We start from the raw sequence: 21,615 nt of genomic DNA, 5'->3' as shown, positions 1-21,615 counted from the left end.
CAATTTACATCAGTTAAAACACTTAATTAATGAGTTAGGTGACAGAGGTTTGAATTTATAAAACAGTGAAAAAAACCAAATCGACACATTCCACAAAAAGACCAATGTATCACACATCGATGTGAAAAGAATATCCATATTTTTACTCGCGCTACGCATTCGTAAAAATACTGCATCAAAAATACTGCATTTTTCTCTCTAATCGGTGTGATATTTAACATTTTTAACTCACAACAAACAAATATCCCCTATGAATTCGATAAATAATTGTCAAAAGGAGGGAATGTACAGTCTTGTAAATGTTTTGTCTATCGAACCCCTGTACATTGTAGCTAACTAAAATTAGCGAACATTTGTGCCAACCATACATTCTACCGATAAAGCAATCGACAATTTGCATTTTATGGTTCAGAGAGTAATGTCAATCCAATGTACAAGAGAAATTTACAACCAATAAAAAAGCGTTATCAATTTCTCATGCATGTCTATATTTATACTAAATGATACAATCACCATTATGTATATTACACAAAACTCAAATGTATAGTTGAAAGTATTGTTGTGTACAAGTAAGCTTAAACCTACCTATTTGAAGCAGATAGCGCTTGTTTGAACTAGTTTCAGTGAAAAGTAAAAATGTAATGTTCCCACGTTTAGTAATATATCCATACTTCACACTGTCATCTGTACTAATTGCATTTGGTTTCTCTGAAATTAAACGAAAAGATTTGGAAAATAATCATGTCGGTTATTATCTATCAATTTAAGTTTATTATTCTCCTTATGTAATTCAATGGGAATATGATAGCAATTCCATATTAAATGTCTAGTATGTAAATGTATAGTATAAGTAGTGCAACCACCTTTACTTGTCACTTATTGTCATAACTTTGATTTACAATTATGAATAGTATCAATAAGATGATCGAACGTTTGTTAGCGAATTTCAATCTGAGGTTTTAGTTAAACTTTAATGTCGAGTGCATTGTTTATTTTCCTTGTAGAAGATGTATACTACTAATCGTTCTGAATTCTACACTGTTAGGACAATACCCTTAAGTTTTATGAATACTGAATGGATAAGGTACCGCATTATCTTTGTAAGAGCTCTGGTCAAACTAAACTGTGATATTGCTCCTCTACTTTTAGAATTGCAAAAACAACACCCATATGCTGATTTCAGTTGAAACAAATTATTTTTTATTAAAATTAGAATTTTTATATTTAAAATCAATCTCTTAAACGTCTAGATGTGAAAGATTTCTATGGTAATGAAAATGAATGGAATGTCTTTGTCGTGATCAATCCTATTTAATTGAATAATTACTTGTTTCATAAACTGCAATATTTGACACCAGACTTACTTTTATGTTTAAAACAATAAAAAGAAGAAAAGAAGAAAAAATACAAATATGACAAATATTCAGGAAAATGCTTGTTGGGTGAAAGAAAACATTGTCTTCAAACGTTTGGTTTTGTTAATTCAAAAATCTAATTAAAATTATCTTTCATTTTTTGTCTTTGGTCTAAATAAAAAGCCAGTGAAATTGATTTTAACACTGTGTAGGTTGGAACAGTTAATGATATAGAAACTTTATTTTACATATATATATCTACATATATATGTTAACAGGGAAATAGTTCATAGAATTTTAGGCTTGTGGTTTCGGACAATGTAATTTCCCATTTAAATCTATGTATACACAACAAGCCTTTCTTACCAAAGGTAAATGAGCATGGGAAATATTTTAAAGCTCATGTATCCTGCCTGTACAAATCTATGATACTGAGGTGTCCAAAGAGCAAGGTATTTTGGCCAATCGGGACCGCATGGTAATTCTACATGATGACAAGTATATACTTTCATGGTTTTATAGCTTCTGAAAATATGCCAAAGTTAATTTCTACATTAAGATGATGTAATTAAAGCAGCACGCCTCCAGCATCATACGTGTATTAATTTTTACGAAAATTTTGAAAATGTATTTGAAAGTAAAATATTGTGAGGTGAACAAATAAAGTTATTCACATTATTCACTCGGCACTTACAATCCATGCAAATAACCAAAAAGAGGTCAAAATATGCAAAAACAGCCCTTACTGCGTTAGTAACGCAGTAGAAATATGGTGATAAAATACTGAAAAATCGGTCTTAAATCGAAATAACATGTAAACTAAAACATGAATCTTGAATGTTTTTACCTTTCTTAAAATATTAGTACATTATTCTCAATTTTCATTTTCTTGAAATATTTATGCTCATCTGGAGGCGTGCAGCTTTAATTCTAACCCGTGGAGGAATATTTATTGAAAGGGCACTTATTTATTTTATCTGTAATCATGGTCCATTAAACATTGCTACTTATCTTTAACTTCTTGGCAATTTTAAAAGCAAATTCATGTGGTTCTTTCTGTCTTCTTTTAACTCTATGTACTACGAAAGACACAAAGGGAAGATACAATGTATATACTCTATTTAGGGGAATCTTCTAAACTTGGTCAAATTGTTCCGAGCAACGATGCTTTCTTTTACTAAACTGTACATAACACTTATGGGACACAAAGTGTAATTACATAAGGGTTTTGTGATCGATCCTAAAGAAGACTTTTAAAAGATTTTTAATTATGACTCTATACAAACCAGTTGCCCGCTGAAAGAAACCAATTTCGACAAAAGATACTTTTTACCGAACTTGACAGATTTTCTTTAGAAGATGCTTACCGTTTAATTAGTAATCTATGCTACCCTTCCTTATTGATCTTTTCCCCTTTTTTATATTTTAGCTCTTTCAACCCAGATGGCAAAGAACCAAGATCATTTGAACAATTTTTGGAAGACAATTAAAGCTCACTGTGAGAAATAATTTTCAACTTACCATTAAATCTATATATTGCATCACTGCGAATAACATTTGTCGATGTTGGACCATTAGCCTGGCTTATACTTGTTGAATTCAAAGTGTCATTATAGCTGATTGGAGACAAGTTTATTTCGAAACAAGCTTTTACATAATGCTTCCACGAAAAGTATGTTTGTGAATAATACTGGGCAGAAACGATAGCAGAACCTGAAAAAAGAGGAAAAACTTCACTGTGTGCAACAAGTTATGAATCTATAAATTTATTAATTGTGCTTATATAAATATATCTTTGAAATCTCAATCGAGGTGGAATAAGGGTGTACATATATAAACATTTTCAAGACAATCGTTTGAATGTAATCTCAATGGCGTATTGGCGCAGAAAAGAAAAGAAATAGCAATAAAAATGTTTCCCTTTCTATAAAGTGTCCATTTATAAAGGACAGAGTTTGCATCTTGTAACCCAACCACCTGCATTTATCATAAAATATCCCATTTGCCTCAACAACAAAACATGATTGCAAAAACAATGTTGAGGAATTATATTTTACTCCCTTAGGATATCAAATATTTGCGTTTGATGACGTAGAGTTGTGACATAACAATGTACAGGTGCTTTGTTTCCATGTGCGGGGTCGGGTAAGGCTTGCAGCATCTCGCGTTGCCATTCACTTCTTTTATATTTGATGGTTTCAGATTTAAAGCTTCTTTATACAAGGGTAAATGAGATAAATATTGATCAGCGATCGAATTTATTGAAGATTAATTCTTGAAGCTGAATTGAGGTACTTATGTGGTTTTATAGAATGTTTGCTAATTATAAAAACAAACTTGTTGTAAATGAATTTTTTTTAAATTGTATTATAAACTTTAAGCCCCTAAACATTTTTCTTTATTAACCTTACAGTTCCTAGACATCAAATGCAAAACAATTTTAGTTCTTAATAATTATGTAAGTTCAATCGCGACATCAACGTTTATGATGTAAGATAACACGAAGTAAGATATACCAAAATTAAGATAAAAACTTTTTTTTTCGTTCTACAGTATTGCAATATTTTTAGTTTGAACAACTTTGATTTGTAAATGTCTTATAGGGAATGTATGAGGGATATTTCCAAGTGACTATAAAAATTATCTGTGCAATCTAAATATGCTTTATTTTGCTCGAAGAGAATTGACCTTCTCTTTTGTCACACCAGTTATACTTTTATACTTTACCGCTAGATAAAAGACACGGTGCCTGCCTTTAATAAGCATGTTATATCATTGAACAGGTGAAGTATAATTCATATAACAAAGGTACAAATATGATTTTGAACGTTTTATACACCTGGAATTTTTAAACTTAAATATTTACAACAATTGAATTTCTGTTTAAAAGAAGCTCTTAATGACGACGTTTTTGAATCAATAACGTTACAATTACAAAACGGTTGACACAGTAATTCATTGTTCAAATGGCGTAAAATTTCAAAATGACATGTTCCGGGTTTTACACCAAGTCCCGGTAAATTTTCGACATAATACATTTTTGTATCATGCACTTTGATGTATTATAAAATTTCAATAAAGGTCGCGCCGCTGTGGCGTTTCCATGGTTATTTAAGGCGGAATATATGCTATTTCTAGATTACCGCTCCATACGGGGACTGCTTTGCTCCCGAACGTCAATTCGTCTCTTACGCTCAATATCTCTAGCCTAGGAATACCTTGATCCGGGATCTTTAATCGTTCCGTAAGTATTTTTTAATAGTTTTAAGCGTCTTCTTTTGTTTCATCTTTTGTTTCTTTGATCCCAACAAGGATCAATTACACATTATATACTTTGTTAGGATATCTGTAATGGTCTCTTTAAATTTCTAATCTTCAGACTGTAAAATTCATACCTGCTTTTTTGTTTTATCGAAATTAGAATCATGTCATTCAACTGTGTCCTTTAAGGCACTTGATTTGTCCTCAATTCTAACAACTCTTTCATCTAAGTCGGGCGATAATTAATTGAGTTTATCATCCAGATTGGTTACCTTTTCCTCTACCGCTTTTTAATTACTGAGTTTAGTGTGAACTCATTCATCAAATTGTTGACTACATACAATTTTAGTAGATCTCTCAAAAGTACAACGTTTTTGTCCAAGGACAAAAATGTTGCGAACATATAGAATGACTCAGGTACAATTTGTGTAAACTTTACAAGACTATGAAGATGTTGAATGTCAAATTATCCCTCCCTATAATAAGCATATAACGGCAAAATAGCTGTTATGGAAATGCGACGATTTTGTAAATGTAAAATGTTATAAGAATTTTACAGTGGCTGCCGGTACAGACCGGAATATCTAGCTCGAGGGTAACTGATTGTGGCGGTAACAAGGCCCTGTCGAGTTTCCTTTAAACAGTTACCCGAGAATAACGTATGAGAAATTCCGTTGTTGTCTTGTTTTAAAAAGTCTCGGAACCTACCTTGCAGCAAATTCAAAATGGCGACTTTTTTCAATGAAAAAAAAGCGGATTCATAATGGCCGAGCTGGAGAGACAATCAAAATTCTCAAATCTCATAATAGCCGAGTTTTATCATAAAGGCCGTATCTTTTGCATAATGGCCTTGTTTTATGTTCATAATGTCGTAGTGAACTTCATATTAACCTTACATTTGAAGTGAAAACGTGCCTAATATTGAAAAGTTAATAAATAATACATTTTAAACATTTTTTATCACACGACATCGCAATTTCTTCATGTAAAACCACCGTTACGTATTTCTATTAAATAACACACGTGAAGTATACAATCAAGCATAGATATAAAGCAGATATAATAACAGATTTTCTTTTTAATTTTGCGTCAGCTAACATATATTTAATGTTAAAATTATAGGACTCAAAATACCTCCCAATGGAGGTAAACAGAGATACTAGGATACACTAAATATTTATTTCAACATTAAAATGGGACAAAGTCACAAGTTTTTGGTTATACCACGGAATTATCGATAGTAATATTTGAATAGTTCCGTGGTTATACACTTGGTCAAAAATTTGGGTTTTTCTACAACCCAATATAGTCCTTTAAAGAAAGAAGGCACAGGCTTACTGTTCAGTTCTCTTTATCCGTGTTGCCAAAAGTGACTTCCATGTATCGCATTCTATTACTGTTTGCTGAATGTAAAAGACATTCGTACGAATTCTTCAACAATTTAAAACGTTGTAATGTTTGAAGTCGATGAACAGCCAGCTCAGCGCCATATGTGGTTTGTGTCCTTATTAAATGGGAAACATTCCCTTATGTTAATTCACCAACTTTAGTTTTTGCATATTATCATGCTCATTATCAGTATAAACGTTGTTACATTATATCTTAAACAATTTTTCATTACTTGAATATCCTGTGCTAGAATACGTTTTAACAAAATCAGAGGATATTCAAAGTTAACTGTAATGCAGTTGATGTATGTGACATTTGAAATATTTTTGAACCAGCAACAGTTATCTCTCTTTATATTCTGCTTTCGTGAAAATTGGCTCCGCCTATTAACTTTCGTCTTTTTCCGTGATAATGCTATAATTTATATGGAAGTTGCAAAATCGTTTACAAATGTTAATCGCGAGGAGAATGTAAAAAGAAAGAGTGGTGTTGTCAACCTGAGAGTGTTAACTGGTGCAGTTACACTCTCAAGGATTAAACGTGTTGTGTACGTTCTATCGTTTACATTTCTACATGTCGCTACATTTCTACATGTCGCAAATTTGAAGTAATACAGTTTGCAATTTATCTAAGTTGCGCGTTAACACCTTCCATTTTCTCAAATCGAGATAATCAAAACGCTTAAATTCAAATGCAGTATGTAACTCTCGGAACGACAATATTAGATTTTTACTAATATGTTTAGTAGAACCGAAGTATGCATTGTCAAATTTCAAAGGCTGGATTTTTGCCAACGAATAACCCCCATACTATAGTCCTGGAGTTCCGTTTATGACTACGTATATTTACAGATTTAGTATTGCTCTAAAAGGAATTTTGGTAAGCTAAACTTGTAAGACTGTATGATTTAGCCTTTCCATAAAGGTTGCTCAAACGAAAAAAGAGGTCGCTGACCCCCAATTAATTTCTGCTTTAAATGAAGATCATGCAAAATTAAATTCTATTAATATATTTATATCAATCTACTTTATGTCTTTAGCTGACCATACCACATACGACTTTAAAAAGATCAGTTTCGTAAATTTCATCTTTAGTCATGCGAAAAACGAATCTAAAAAAATAAAACTGTGATAAACTTGTACAGGACAATGTTATAAAGCTTGCAATAATATATAACACTTTGATAATGTTTTATATGACATTTCAACTCTTGAGTTCCGTTATTTAAAGTTTTTCATAATTTATGTTAAAAATTCAAAATAAAATGAAAACAATTTTGCATTTTCTATGTGACATACATAAACGTTTCGCCAAATGTCAATGTTATAAACTACCGGTAATTTATTGAGTATACTTGACGCTGTTTTGAGGATTCGCGTTGTGACACAATGTGATATTTGTAAGTGGTCTAGTAATGTGTGCGTAAAAGTTCCCTTTATAATTTGTACAGAATCTGTTAAAGGAATATCTAAATGGTAAGAATGTCAATGGTGATAGCTTCAAATAATGGTGCGGTGCATGAAATCCAATGTAGTAAAAATATGAAAATTACCATTTTCTTTCAAATTAAATAATTTTTGACAGATAAAACTACATCATATATTCTTCAAATGTATTTCTGTACCTCAAATACGAGTATTACATAAATGATGTTTTATTATGTATGTTTAATATTTAAATACTTTTTGATAGACAAAAAGGGAAAATAGTGCCGAAACAAGTAGAAAGACTACTTTTTTTCAAAGATGTCATGTCCATTTGTTTCATTTTGTTTGGTTTTTTTTCTTGCTATTGTTGAATGAATTGTTTTCACATTACTTATATTACAGGAATTATCATTTTTACATAAAATGTGCCATTGAAAATTGTCATTTAATTACAATTTATCAGATAATGTATATCACAAAAGTCTTTGACAAACGCATTAATACTGAAGTGTCAACGATTAAAAACGACTTCACAAGGCATACAAACCAGCTAAGTGATTTAAAGTCTGAACTAACAAATGATATGGAAGAAGTGAATCAGCGGTTGGAAGAGATGGCCAAATTGCAAACTACAGAAACTCAGGTAAGCAACAAAGATACTACACGCAATATTGTGGTGCGGAATCTACCGTACAATGTTTCTGAAGATATTACAAAAAGAATGTCAGACTTGGTGAATAAAGTATTGCAGATACCGGACATTTCATTTGTTAATGTGGTTAGAAGGGAATCTACGAGGAAGAATGTTCCAGGAATTGTAGTGTGTGAGTGTAGAAGTCAGGAGGACAAAAGTAAGATTCTGAAAACAAAAAACAAACTTGGAGAGACATTATTTTATACAAATGTCTACATTAACAGCTACCAAACAAAAGAGGAGAGGCAGTTGTTTACCAATATGCGTATGCATGTTAAAGCTATAAACAATGGTCGGTCTAATCTGAAGGTCGTGGGCACTCAAGTATTTGAATCTGGTTATACAGGAAATCAGTCATCGGGTAACAAAGGAAATAAAAGCTCATCGGGTAATGCCGGTTTTCGAAATGGTGGTGCCGCGAGTGCGAAGGCGAGTAACGATATTGACGGTAATTCCTATAAGGATCAGTAACATGACAATGGAGCGTGGTACGGTAGAAGGGGCAACAACAGGGGCGGTAACAGAGGAAATAGAGATGGACAAAGACAGAGTCGTGGTCAGAGAGGCCATTGTTGATGGAAATGGGATTTTGGAACATTAATTTTTAATAACTCTGATAATTTTAAATTGAGGGAAGCATGTTTCAGTATTCTGGACTTAGACATTTTGGGTATTGCAGAAACCTATTTGAGAAGTAACGATATTATTGACATGACTGGTTATAAATGGTACGGTTATAATAAAACTGATATTCATATAAATGCTTGGACAGGCGTGAGGGTTGTTGCACTTATTCAGTATCCCTCATGTACAGACTCAATCAAACCGAGTCTGCAATTATCTTGTAATTTTGCTGTGGTTAATGCTTCCGAGGGATCACTTTGTTTCCAGATTTTTATCGCCATAGGTCAGCATTGGCTAAATTTAGATGTGGTGTTGCACCAATCAGATTGGAGATTGACAGATACGAAAAATTAAATGTAAACGATAGAGTATGTCCTACTTGTAATAATGACATCGAAGATGAGATGCACGTATAATTGCATTGCCCCCAGTACACTGATATTCGCAATAAATTATTTGAAAATGCTGCTGAAAATTGTACTTTGTTTAATTTCAATAATGATATTGCCAAGCTTTGCTTCCTCTTGTCAAATGAAAATAGTGTCAAATATACTGCAAAATCCTGTTATGATATATAATGTTAGAAAAGATTTTTTGTACCAATAAATATATATTTTAATTGCTTCATTTTAGGTGGAGGGTGAGGATACACATTATTAATTAAAAAAAATTGAAGTTGATGATGTGTATGTTTCACCTCCTGCCTAAAATGAGCATTTTAATAGCAAAAGAACATTTATTGTATAAATGTTATAAATGTATTTTTAAACCAATTAGAATATTTTATCTTCCTGTTGTGATAATCACCACTGACCAGTTCATCCATGGTCTGACCATGAGTGATATATGATTTTGTAAGACATTTTTTATTATGCGCAATAGTGCCACATTTACAAAATTTAGATTTGATTGGCAGATTTTAAGTTGAGGTCAGTGGTTGTTATCAAACTTTTAGAATGCATAAAGACAAAATATAATAAGTATGTATAGATGATTTTAGTACTTTTATAAGGAGATAACCATTTAGGAATTAGTACAGTTATGAGATTTCATTCTTCGATTTCAATAATAACAACCCTAGATCTAATGTAATTACTACGGTGGCACAAATGTGACATGTGTGTGTTTTTATTTATCTCGTGGCCACGAGATACAATGTCGTGGCCACGAGTTACTAAGTCGTGGCCACGAGATAGCTATGTCGTGGCCACGAGATACTATGTCGTGGCCACGAGTTACACTAAGTCTTGGCAACAAGATAGCTAAGTCGTGGCCACGAGATACTATGTCGTGGCCACGAGTTACTAAGTCATGGCCACGAGATAGCTAAGTCGTGGCCACGAGATACTATGTCGTGACCACGAGTTACTAAGTCGTGGCCTCGAGAAAGCTTAGTCGTGGCCACGAGATACTATGTCGTGGCCACGAGTTAGTAAGTCGTGCTCACGCGATAGTATGTCACGGCCACGAGTTGGTAAGTCGTGGCCACGAGATAGCTAAGTCGTGGCTACGAGATAGCTAAGTCGTGGTCACGAGATACTATGTCGTGGCCACGAGTTACTTAGTCGTGGCCACGAGATAGCCAAGTCGTGGCCACGAGATACTATGTCGTGGCCACGAGTTACTAAGTCGTGGCCTCGAGATAGCTATGTCGTGGCCACGAGATAAATAACCAATCAGATTACACCATTTATGTGAATTTCCCTAATTAACTAGACATGTGCTATAGTACAACTTCACCAGCCTGTAAAAGTGTCATTTATACAAATTATTGCCTTGTCAATAATTTTACATTTAGCGTCACTGTGACCCTGATTTTCGACCCAATGACCTCGAAATTATTAGATGTCATCTACAGATCAGGTGCAATGATCTTTCTGGGTTACATTTACCATGGCTTGTCCCTTCTAAATTATTCATCAGACAAGGATTTTACCTTATAGGCTATTTACTGTCTATGGGCAATGCCCCTTACAAATAAAATAAACCAGGACTTACTCCTTCTCATGTCATCGTATAAACAAGGTTAACAGGCCGTACAAACGTACAAACTGACCAATTCGATCACAAACTTGCCGACCAAAGAGCTATAGTCAAAATTAACGTCTGATGGGCCTTGGAAGGTGACTTTCTAATATGATCTTAAAGACAAGTTCAAAGTGAATATCTTCAGTATTTTCAAAGATTAATGATGCATGTAAAAGTAAGTTCTTAAGTTTAAAAATTCATAATATATATAGTGTATTCTGATTGGTTTATAATCTCGTGGCCACGACTTAGCTATCTCGTTCCCACGACTTAGTAACTCGTGGCCACGACATAGTATCTTGTGGCCACGACTTAGCTATCTCGTGGCCACGACTTAGTAACTCGTGGCCACGACTAAGCTATCTCGTGGCCACGACTTAGCTATCTCGTGGCCACGACATAGTATCTCGTAGCCACGACTTAGTATCTCGTGGCCACGACATAGCTATCTCGTGGCCACGACTTAGTAACTTGTGGCCACGGCATAGTATCTCGTGGCCACGACATAGCTATCTCGTTGCCACGACTTAGTAACTCGTGGCCACGACATAGTATCTCGTGGCCACGAAATAAATAAAAACACACACATGTCACCAGTGTGCCACCGTAAATTACTCATACAGTTAAGTTGTTGATATAGATATTAGTACAATTTAATTATTTTAAGTATAACATTCAATGCTTGGAATATGCTGTTTTACTTGTAAATGTCTTAGAGATATTAATTATGATGTGTTTATATTGACATGTTAATGTGTATAATTATGTAAATAAGGGAGGTAGATCTACAGTAGATATTATAGATCTCTGTAATATGAACTGTGGAGTTGCCCGTCTTATAAACTATATAACAGTCTGTTATAATTCTTAAAAGAATGGCTATACAATTTACTGTATGTATATTGTTTTAATTGTATATGTATGTATTGATCAGACTATAATAAAATTATAAATATAATATAATACATATTTTGAATTGGAAGGGGTAATTATAATGCTAATTACTGTTAAGTTGTTTATTTTAAACTACTTATAACGTCTTTAATGACTCGAATTTATTATTTTACACGTTTCATACATTGTTCTTCCAGTTCTTGCATTTTTTCTTCAGCAATTTATGGTCAAGTGTGAAAATAATAAATTAAAGTCATTAAAGTAGTCAAAAGTAAAGAAATTATCAGTAATTTGTATTTTTGACACAAAAACAAAACAAAAAACACTCAGATACAGAGCATTGTAGGGCCGTCTTAGTGCAGCACTAGTCAACGGGTTTTTTTCTGTTAATAATTAACCATTTGGTTTAATATACAAACCAATCTTATCAAGAAATTTTATAGTACATTTGTCTATATGTTAACATGTCGTCATGTTAACCGACTAAAAATGCATAGAAATAAACGATGAACAACCGTACATAGAAAATGCAATATATAAAGCAATATGTAAATTTGAGTTAAACAATAAATATTTATACATTATCAAGAATATACTGTTAATTCAATGAGATAAAAGAAACTGAATAGTTGAAAAGTACAGACTTTGTTTTTGAGTCTCTTGAAAACACAAACCGTTTTTGCATAGTGTTTGGTCATATTCTTCACACCGTGTCCAATAAAGCTCATTATTCCTTGCTTCAAACACAAGACATTTTCCGCTATTCCCGCCTCTTGTAACATGTATATCTAAGAAGAAAGAGTCGATTACGATTACACCGTGTATATCAAGTAACGCCGGAATTGAATGTGAAATTATGAACGATTCGTGCAAAGAGTTAAGCAGAATTGTGCAATAAATAACGGATACCTGACAGGATTTTCAACGCGGTAAGTAATCTGGCCATTAAACAAACTGAAAAAAGAAATAGCTGTATACGGCTGCAAAGACGTAATACTTTACCCTCATCAAGATTATTTCGATGAAATTGCTTACTTTTTAAGATCATTCGTGAAAATGATGGCATGCTTACCGTTTTGAGTGTAATTTTGTTTTTTTCTCGACTCTTTATAAGTACAACAATGCAGATAATACCGTATAATTTCGATATTTTGGTAGGCAAATGACATTTACTTTACTTCTGGTGGCATAGAAAATTGAAAATAAGCTGATAAAATGTGATTTTTAAAAGTCTATTTAATGAGGTTACGCCGATGTACGTGGATAGCGCTTCACGGTAACACCGGAAAATGAGGTTTTTTCATATATAGTGCTGAATTATTACACTTGTTTAACGCCATTAATCGGTGAGTATGAGCATTATTCTAAAAATTCTGTAGGGGGAACTTAAATTAGTTCATACAGAATTTATTTTAGTTTGATTGCGTAAATATAGACACCGAATCGGTCCCTGCAACCATAGAGCTATAAGCTTCGTAATACATGTATATGTCTTGAAATGAGTACGAAGCAATGCAATTTCTTACTTTAGGATACAACGGTGTTGAAACCGTTTATCATAAATAGGAATTTCTCAATATCTTTTGAGATGGTAGTTATAAAATATGCCTTTTTTATTATAAAAATGTTCATTGTTCTCACTCTTTAGACTATATATATGTTTATTCACGTACCTCGTAAAAAGCCAAAATTACACTCAAAACGGTAATATACAAAAAAAAATTTTGCAAGTTCACATACCTCGTTGTAAATCCTGCCAGGTACTAGTATCCTCCATTTATTTTTTTTAGTTATTTTTGCATCCCGGCGTTACTGGATATACACGATGGAATACCTTATCAACAGAAACATGTTTACTGCCATTTTATTATGTTTCGCGGTACAAGTGGTAAAGTTAGAAGCGAAACTTATTAAAAGTGAAAGCTAAAACAAATTTAAGGTTTTGTACAAATAGTATTTTAAAGTTATTCATCTTACAATTATTCAAACTATCATAATACCCGCTCTGATCTTTTGGTACAATGACATACAATCGTTTCCACCAGCAATCCAATCTCCATTAGGAGAAATATCACATTTACTCAATGTTATGTTTCCACTTGGTAATTCACTTAGGCAAAAACACTGCAACAACATACAAAAATGAACATCTAAACAGTTCTTTTTACTCTTATATGCTATTTCAAGAAAATAAAAATACTTATGCTGAAACTAGTTAATAGCCTTGGCATATTTTAAAAAATACAAACTAGTTGCTGAAAGTAAAATTACGTTTTAAACAACTGTGCTATTCCGTAGTATTTTATTGGAGACAAAATGATATTTACAGATAAACACGAAATATTATCTTGTTTATTTTTCGGAGAGCTTACATTGCCTTTGTTTAATCCAATATAACTGTGATATGTTTCTTTGCACAATGAAAAGCAATTGCCTGGGGAATTCTTCCTTGTCGGCAACAAACCATTTGGTACTGTTTTGTTTAATAGGCTACATCCTGAAATACGTAACTTTTATATTTGGGTAGGGTTTTACGTTGCAGAAACTCAACACAGGCTTTCTACTGTTAGAGAAAGACCTTAGGTGCCCCTCCTTGCCTTATTTGAGGCACGAGCGGGCACCTGAGTAGAGTCATCGAAGTTCCATTTGCTAACCTGGATAGCTTCTTCAAGGAAATGAAATTCTAAGTCCTTGCTAACAGTTCTAAACCAGCAATGATGTGTCCTCTCTGAATCTTTTGAGATGCTCAATAAAACGACATTTGCAATTTATATTTAAGGTTTCCCATTTAGTATGTCACAGTTCAAGATCAAAAGGCTTATCAAGTAATCCTTTCTTACTTATCTTCTTACTTATGACCCGTTGGAATAACGTTCATGATTATTTAATGCTGTCCAACTTTGACAAAATATCGATCGCAAAAAAGAATAAAAAATCAGAGACAACATTGAGGAGACGCCCCGGTAGCATATTCAATATAATTATGAAGATGATGATGATTGATTGTAAATTAAAACCCAGACGCTCATTTCAAGACCAAGGTCAAAAGTTATGGTCAATGGTTTTATCTTATAATTTTGCTCTATCTTTTTATATACCCCGGTATCTTTTATATATCTTTTTTATAAACGCTAAGGTTGTTGTTCATGATACTGTAAAAAGTGTTTATATTTCATTGATAATACGTACATAATCTTCATTTCTTCAAGAATACTGCTGTTAAGGCATGGCAAAACAAGCAATTACCAACTATTGTTTATGTACAAGTAATGACATGATATATAATAAGAACTTACCAATGTAAGCAAAGGCTGTTTCCTTCTTATAATATCCAACCCATGCTGTTTCATTTTCATTTAGGTCAGATGTTATATTGATATTAAACCAAGAAGAGTTATTCCCTTGAATTGTTGGTGTTGCAAAGTTTCCCCTACTTTTTGCATTGTCCCACGAGGCAGTTTCATTTGAAAGGACATAATAAGCTGTAACTGCAATGATGTAAGAAATGAATATTTAATGAAACAATCTTCCAATATAGATACGTTGGTATAGACAAACTAATGAGTGTCAAGCGAAACGTTTATCACTTATGGGTTTCTGTAGTAGCCTTATCTAAATGTGTATATGAAACGCTTCGCTTTATTTGAATTGCGTATTACTCGTTAAGTTCATTCAAATTTCCTCTGAAACTAAGAATGAGCTACAAGTAGACTTCAAAAGTGAAATCGTTTTGAAATATTCTTTTCAGAGATGCAAGGCTCAAAGCTGAGCATCAATAAAATATATTTTTAAAAAAATCTATAAATGGTGAAATTATGTTACATCCGAAAGTTTATTGCGAATTCTCGAATAACTGTAACATAGAATGTCTCTGTTATTCACAACATATAAGCATTTAGCAATAATCTTGTGCATGCGGCATTCCCTATTAAGGAAGTTTACAAGCACATATCTTTCATTCTCTTATTTTTTCTTATTTTTTTTACAATATTTTTGTAATATATTTCATAATTTACAGGCTTATATACAAAGTACGATTTTTAATCAAAATACTTAAACATTTACGACATCTATCTGTCAAAATTACCAAATATTGGTTATATACATGACAATCCATCTTCGATTTTTATCAAATCGAAACTACAGTTTTCAATCTTTATGCCCTGTAAAAATGATAAAAATGGGAAAGACGTTCTTCCGTCCCATCATTCTTCATTGTGTCCGTCTGATCCATAACTTTGTTATTTATAGAAGAATGTTTGAATAAGTTTGCATAAATGTGAAGCGAATTGAGATTGAATTCTCGTACACAAAATACCGGTATGGGTCTTTAACTGAAAAGTCAAAGTCACAATTTGATTTGAAAGTAATTCTTACATTAAAATGCACTGATTTTGGGTCCAGTCAACAATTCTGTTATTCCTTTATGGATTTTAAACTTAGCACAAATATGTTGGGCATGCTTACAACAAAATATAGAAGAAGAAAAAACAGAATCCCTAAAGAAAGCCCTGTAGGAGCACATTTGTCTCGGAGCACATTTGTCTCACGAAGTGTGACCGACGTGTTCGTAAACATTCATATTTGCGACAAATTGGAAATGAGACAGATGTGTTCGACACACAATAGAAAGGACACTCGAAGCACATTTGTCTCAGATTTTTCCATAAAATTCTTAAAAGGTAATAATTATGCCCATCTGTATTTCGGCTACCAGCCATTGTTCTGTGTTTTCTGTATTTATAATACCGTTTTTAGGTCACCTCCGGTCAGTCAAAAACTTTCTGTCTTTGCATAGGAGTCATGAATATCCCTGTTCTGCATGTCACAATGACACTTTCTACAAGTGCAGCATCAAGAACCTAAACACATATGCAGCAAGTCTATTATTATCGCTATTAATTGTGATACGTCTAGTTTAAATGCTTAAATTTTTATCAATGATTTATGGCACTAGGAATATTCTTAGCAAAAACAAGGTAGTATCTACGATGGCATAAAGGGAGCATAGAATTTTCTTATTTATTACGCGCGCACACGATAGCAGCTTTTACGTGGCCACGCGATACTATTACGTTCGCACGCAATAGAGCTCTATCACGTGCGCACGCGGATATGTATTCCGGATTTGGACCCTGACCGGGATCCTGGCATGAATAGTTCGACGCCCCGTGTATGTGTCGAACCTACCGCGGTTAGGGGCAAGTGGTCTAATGAAATCAATCGGCCACGGAGGCCCTTAAATGATCTATGGTAGAAAATAAGAAGACCATTTCACACGTTTTTTGTTTTCATCAGATATATTTGTATAAAAATATCGTCATTTTCCAACAACTTTCAGATCCGCCATTGAAAAAACACTTACAACATGCATTAGTTCCTAAAATAATCCGGGTAATGCCATAATTATGGAATATCGGGCCACTCAGAACCGGGCGAGACGCGACATTCCGATGAGACACGAAGCGAAGTAGCAAAACGTAAACAAAGTAGTATTTTGACTTCAATACAAAATTCTAAATCACTTCAACTGTACAAACTGCAGAAAAGCAGCAGATAGAAATATGCTTCAGGTAAATAGCCAATGAGTAACTGTTTTGAGCTATAAAAGTACACCAAAAATAAAACGCTTTTGTGGAATACAAATAAAAGCATTTCTCAGCCATAATGGGCCTTAAAATGATTTTATGTAGACTATAAAGGGAATAAATACAACTTAGCGGTATACTCGTATGACCTGTATTCAATTTCTTCCCTCGCGTCGACAAACGAGATGCGAAACGAGTCACGATATTGTGTCCTTCAATATCAACCGATTACGGTGTTCCGTTTGGACATAAGAAACCTTTTTTGTCTCCCTGAACAGCTATGCACAATTGTACAAAGGTGAAACTGAGATGGTAGTATGGTAGGATGATTAAAACACGATGGTGAAATCACGATGATGCGATGACACGATAGAAAAAATGATATTGCGTTTTCATCATCATGTCATCGCAGTTTCATCATATCGTACCATCGTATTTTAACCATCGTTACATCGCCTTTCACCATAGTACCATCACGTTTTCATCATCGAGCCTTCGTTGTTTCACCATCGTTAATCGTTGTTTCACGTTCTACTATTGTGTTTTCACCATCGCACCATCGCGTTTTCATCAACGTACCATCGTGCAATCGCGCTGTCACCATTGTATCATCGTGAACGGGATTTAGTATGTTTCAGTGTACGCCTTAAGGATAAGCCAACCAATTTCTTGAATTAAAGATATTATAATTAATAGTTCACTTTAGGTTTTCAAAAAGAAAGTATAAGCAAACCTATTGATGATTACACTTGACATTAGGTAAAACGGCGAACCTCGATTCTAACAAGCGCACCGCTAGGCGGGGCCTTATATGCCCGAAAGTACTTTAGCTGTAGGTTGTTTAATGCTTGAGTTATTGAGCGAAAACTGTTTCCAGTTTGAAGGTAATAATAACCTTGATCTTTGACCTTCTGACCCCAAAATCAATAGGGGTCTTCTACCCAATATTGACAATCATGCTATGAAGTTTGAATACTGTGGACCAAATGGAACTTAAGTAATGCTCCGGAAACCACTTTCAGTTTTAGGGTAATAGTGACCTTGACCTTTGGCTTTGTGACCCCAAAATCAATAGAGGTTTTCTACCCAATATCGACAATCATCCTATGAAGTTTGAAAACTGTGGGCCAAATGGAACTTAAGTTATGCTCCGGAAACCACTTTCAGTATTAAGCTAATAGTGACCTTGTCCTTTGACCTTGTGACCCCAAAATCAATAGGAGTCTTCAACCTTATATGGACAATCATCCTATGAAGTTTGAATACAGTGGGCCAAATGGAACTTAAGTTATGCTCCGGAAACCATTTTCAGTATTTAGCTAATAGTGACCTTGACCTTTGACCTTGTGACCCCAAAATCAATAGGGGTCTTCTATCCAATATGGACAATCATCCTATGAAGTTTGAAAACTTTGGGCCATATAGAACTTAAGTTATGCTCCGGAAACCATTTTCAGTTTTATGGTAATAGTGACCTTGACCTTTGACCTTGTGACCCCAAAATCAATAGGGGTCTTCTACCCAATATGGGCAATCATCCTATGAAGTTTGAATACTGTGGGCCAAATGGAACTTAAGTTATGCTCCGGAAACCAAATTGCTAACGGACGGACGGACGTACGTACGGACGAACGGACAGACGGACGCCAGGGGGTATAACATAATATGTCCGAAATTCTTTCGGGCATATAAAAATGAATTTCTGCTGTGGGGAAATACGTGACAAATAATTCATAAAAAATGACATGAGACAAATGTGCTTTCTTGTCCCCTAAAAACACATGAGACGAATGTGCTTTCTTGTCTACTAAATGTTAGCATTCTACTATCGGCGCGTCAACGGAAAATAACTCTTATTTCACTTTAAACGGTTTTTATTTTGGGTATGTGATAAATAGAATATTAAATTCGTGTAAGTTCATTACTGAATTTATTGCACTCGTTGAATAAAATAGTATTATGCTCGCCAGAGGCTCGCATAATACAATTTTATTCAACTCGTGCAATAAATTCAGTATTGAACTAACACTCATTCAATATCCTCTATAAATGAACAAAAAAGTTTTACTCTTTCCTAGTAACTTTAGCACAAAAGCGCTGAAAATTCTTTCCGTGAACGGCTTTCAGTGTTATTCATTCTTGCCGATGAATGGCTGTCGATGTTATCATTTAAAAGAGGTGAACGGCTGATGACGTTACTAAAAGTTTGATGACACTCATATTACAACTTTTTAAAGTCAGTGGTTTCAGTTAATATACATAATGATATGTAAACGAAATTATAGTCAATATTAGAGACGAAGCCGTACGTTACCACGATCAAACCGGTGGACAATTATCTCGCTTCGATTCTAATGACGCGCATTTCAAAAGAAGTACGGGACGAAACATCATGAAATAAAATCCAGTGTGCGCGGAAAATTGTGAAGAAAGTTATTATATGCACCTTTATTCAAGAACATCACGAATTTCAGAGAAAAAAAGGAAAAAAAACTTTCTTTTCGGAGGCATCCGTCATCTTGTTTGTTTGGGTAACGAACGGCGTGCTTCTCCGCCTTGATACGTGCCCTCATCAGTGCAAAACATAGTAAAATTGTCTTCTTTTTAATGAATTGATAGGGAAGATATATAGGTAAATGTTTAGATATAAAGCAAATTACATGAGTGTGACAAAACACACATTTTGCTTACTTAAGTTTGTCACTTGCGGGATATTTTAAATCTGACAATACAACAAAAGGAAAAATCGACAGATACGATAGAACGACAAGGCGACATAAACATAGAACGGCATGGAGACATAAACATAGAACGACACCGCGACATAAACATAGAATAGATCTAGTATTTCATCCACCTAAATGTTCACGAAAGGTTCTTCATAGTTGTACCATTTGAAAAGCCTGGGTTCCGATTTTGTATGTGCTTCTGTTCGGCAAATTGTGATACTATCAAAACCAAAGATGTATTATCTATGACGGTCGAGTATGTTATGAATAAGCAAAAAATATAAACACCTGAATCCCAGGCTACCATTTGAAGTACAATGTTGTTTATATATACGAGGTGGGCATGATTTATTTTGCTTTCCGCCTTCCGACGGTTTCTATTTTCTTTCTACCGTTCAATCTATTTTCTGCACTAAAGTTCAGTTGCGTGCGTTACTGTGAAGTTTAATTACTTTTTTATATTTATTGTAAAATTAAACAAATTGTTTCAAAATCTTACCCTTATGTACACTTTACATGGTTGTCTGACTTACTATATTAAAAAAATATCAGGTTTCTGCTAGTTAATACTAGTATAGTATTCAAGTTATAAATTAAACTGTCAATATGTTTTGTATATAAAGATAATTTGTTATATTACCATTAGCAGCAGCCGAAATCCAAAGAAATATCCAACACACTCCAAATGTCCGCGACATTTTAAAACTAAACTTATTAAAATATCTACACAACCATACTCTTGAATGCGTTCTTCCTCTTTTACGTGATTAGATAAAAAATGTTTTCAAAACAGGTAAATGATACGCTGGTACAAGGAAGTGAATATTTTAAAAACAGTCGAAATATGAACTGCGACTTTATACGATAACAAAAAGATTTCAGTCGGCAATTACATGTACGTAAAGGTGTTTACAATTAAGCATTTACTAAATTTTCAATTGGTCTAAAACAGCGTGTTTCTGCTAATAAATGTGAAGAAAACTTTAATTCATGTTTCTGTAACTATCATGACTATAAATTGGTGAATGTTCTTTATGTTCATTTGGTAAATTTTAGAAATATGTTCCAAATAAAGAGTTTATGTGCAAGTCCTGCATAAGCATGATACTAGAAATGCATACATGGTTCTTAATATGCATGGTTCTATATATGCTCGGTTCTTAATATGCATGACTCTAAATAAGCAAGATTTTAATATGCATGAAATTAATTACACAACTCATTCTTAAGCTATTTCAATATTACATTGAATTTGAATTAAACAAACCTTAAATAAACAGATATAAATCATGTACCAAAATCATTATATGTGGGGTATGAAGTTGTTAAAACTTTAACTAGTAAATATACGAGTGAAGTTCAACAAAGGCGATCATAGTGGTAAATGTGTCTGCCTGTAAACCTCGGGATCGTGTTCGAGTCCTACAGGCCACGGCAATAAGTTTATTCCTCACCCAATCTGAAGGATATAAAATATTTTTTTTGATATGTCTTTTACGTAGATCTCAGGACGTGCATTCTGTACCGGTGTCTGACCAACAAGATACCATGTATATGAGTTTGAGTTTGAAAATGTTTCTTATATAACTTTTTACTGGTAAATTTCAGGAAGCACACTTTATCAAG

General features: G+C 33.7%; 1 protein-coding gene across 2 annotated transcripts in view; it reads right to left on the bottom strand.

The window, feature by feature from the left end:
- LOC132753564 (uncharacterized) overlaps positions 1-20,794 on the bottom strand; it is a 31,497-nt gene extending 10,703 nt beyond the window's left edge. The window contains exons 1-7 of one of the 2 annotated variants that reach the window (XM_060744061.1): positions 20,630-20,794; positions 14,969-15,160; positions 14,045-14,169; positions 13,673-13,796; positions 12,347-12,460; positions 2,877-3,068; positions 586-708 (exon numbers count right to left, since the gene is read on the bottom strand). In XM_060744061.1, coding sequence (XP_060600044.1) covers positions 586-708; positions 2,877-3,068; positions 12,347-12,460; positions 13,673-13,796; positions 14,045-14,169; positions 14,969-15,160; positions 20,630-20,687 — 928 coding nt within the window. In that variant the 5' untranslated portion in view covers positions 20,688-20,794. The remainder of the gene's footprint in view (positions 1-585; positions 709-2,876; positions 3,069-12,346; positions 12,461-13,672; positions 13,797-14,044; positions 14,170-14,968; positions 15,161-20,629) is intronic. The other variant, XM_060744053.1, reaches the window with a different exon arrangement.
- Between the last annotated feature and the right edge of the window lie 821 nt (positions 20,795-21,615).

Source organism: Ruditapes philippinarum, unplaced genomic scaffold, assembly GCF_026571515.1.
Source record: "Ruditapes philippinarum isolate M1 unplaced genomic scaffold, ASM2657151v2 ctg8148_1_1_1_1, whole genome shotgun sequence".
NCBI lineage: Eukaryota > Metazoa > Mollusca > Bivalvia > Venerida > Veneridae > Ruditapes > Ruditapes philippinarum.
Note: the sequence above shows the minus strand (reverse complement) of the source record. Positions and strands in the feature narration are given on the sequence as shown.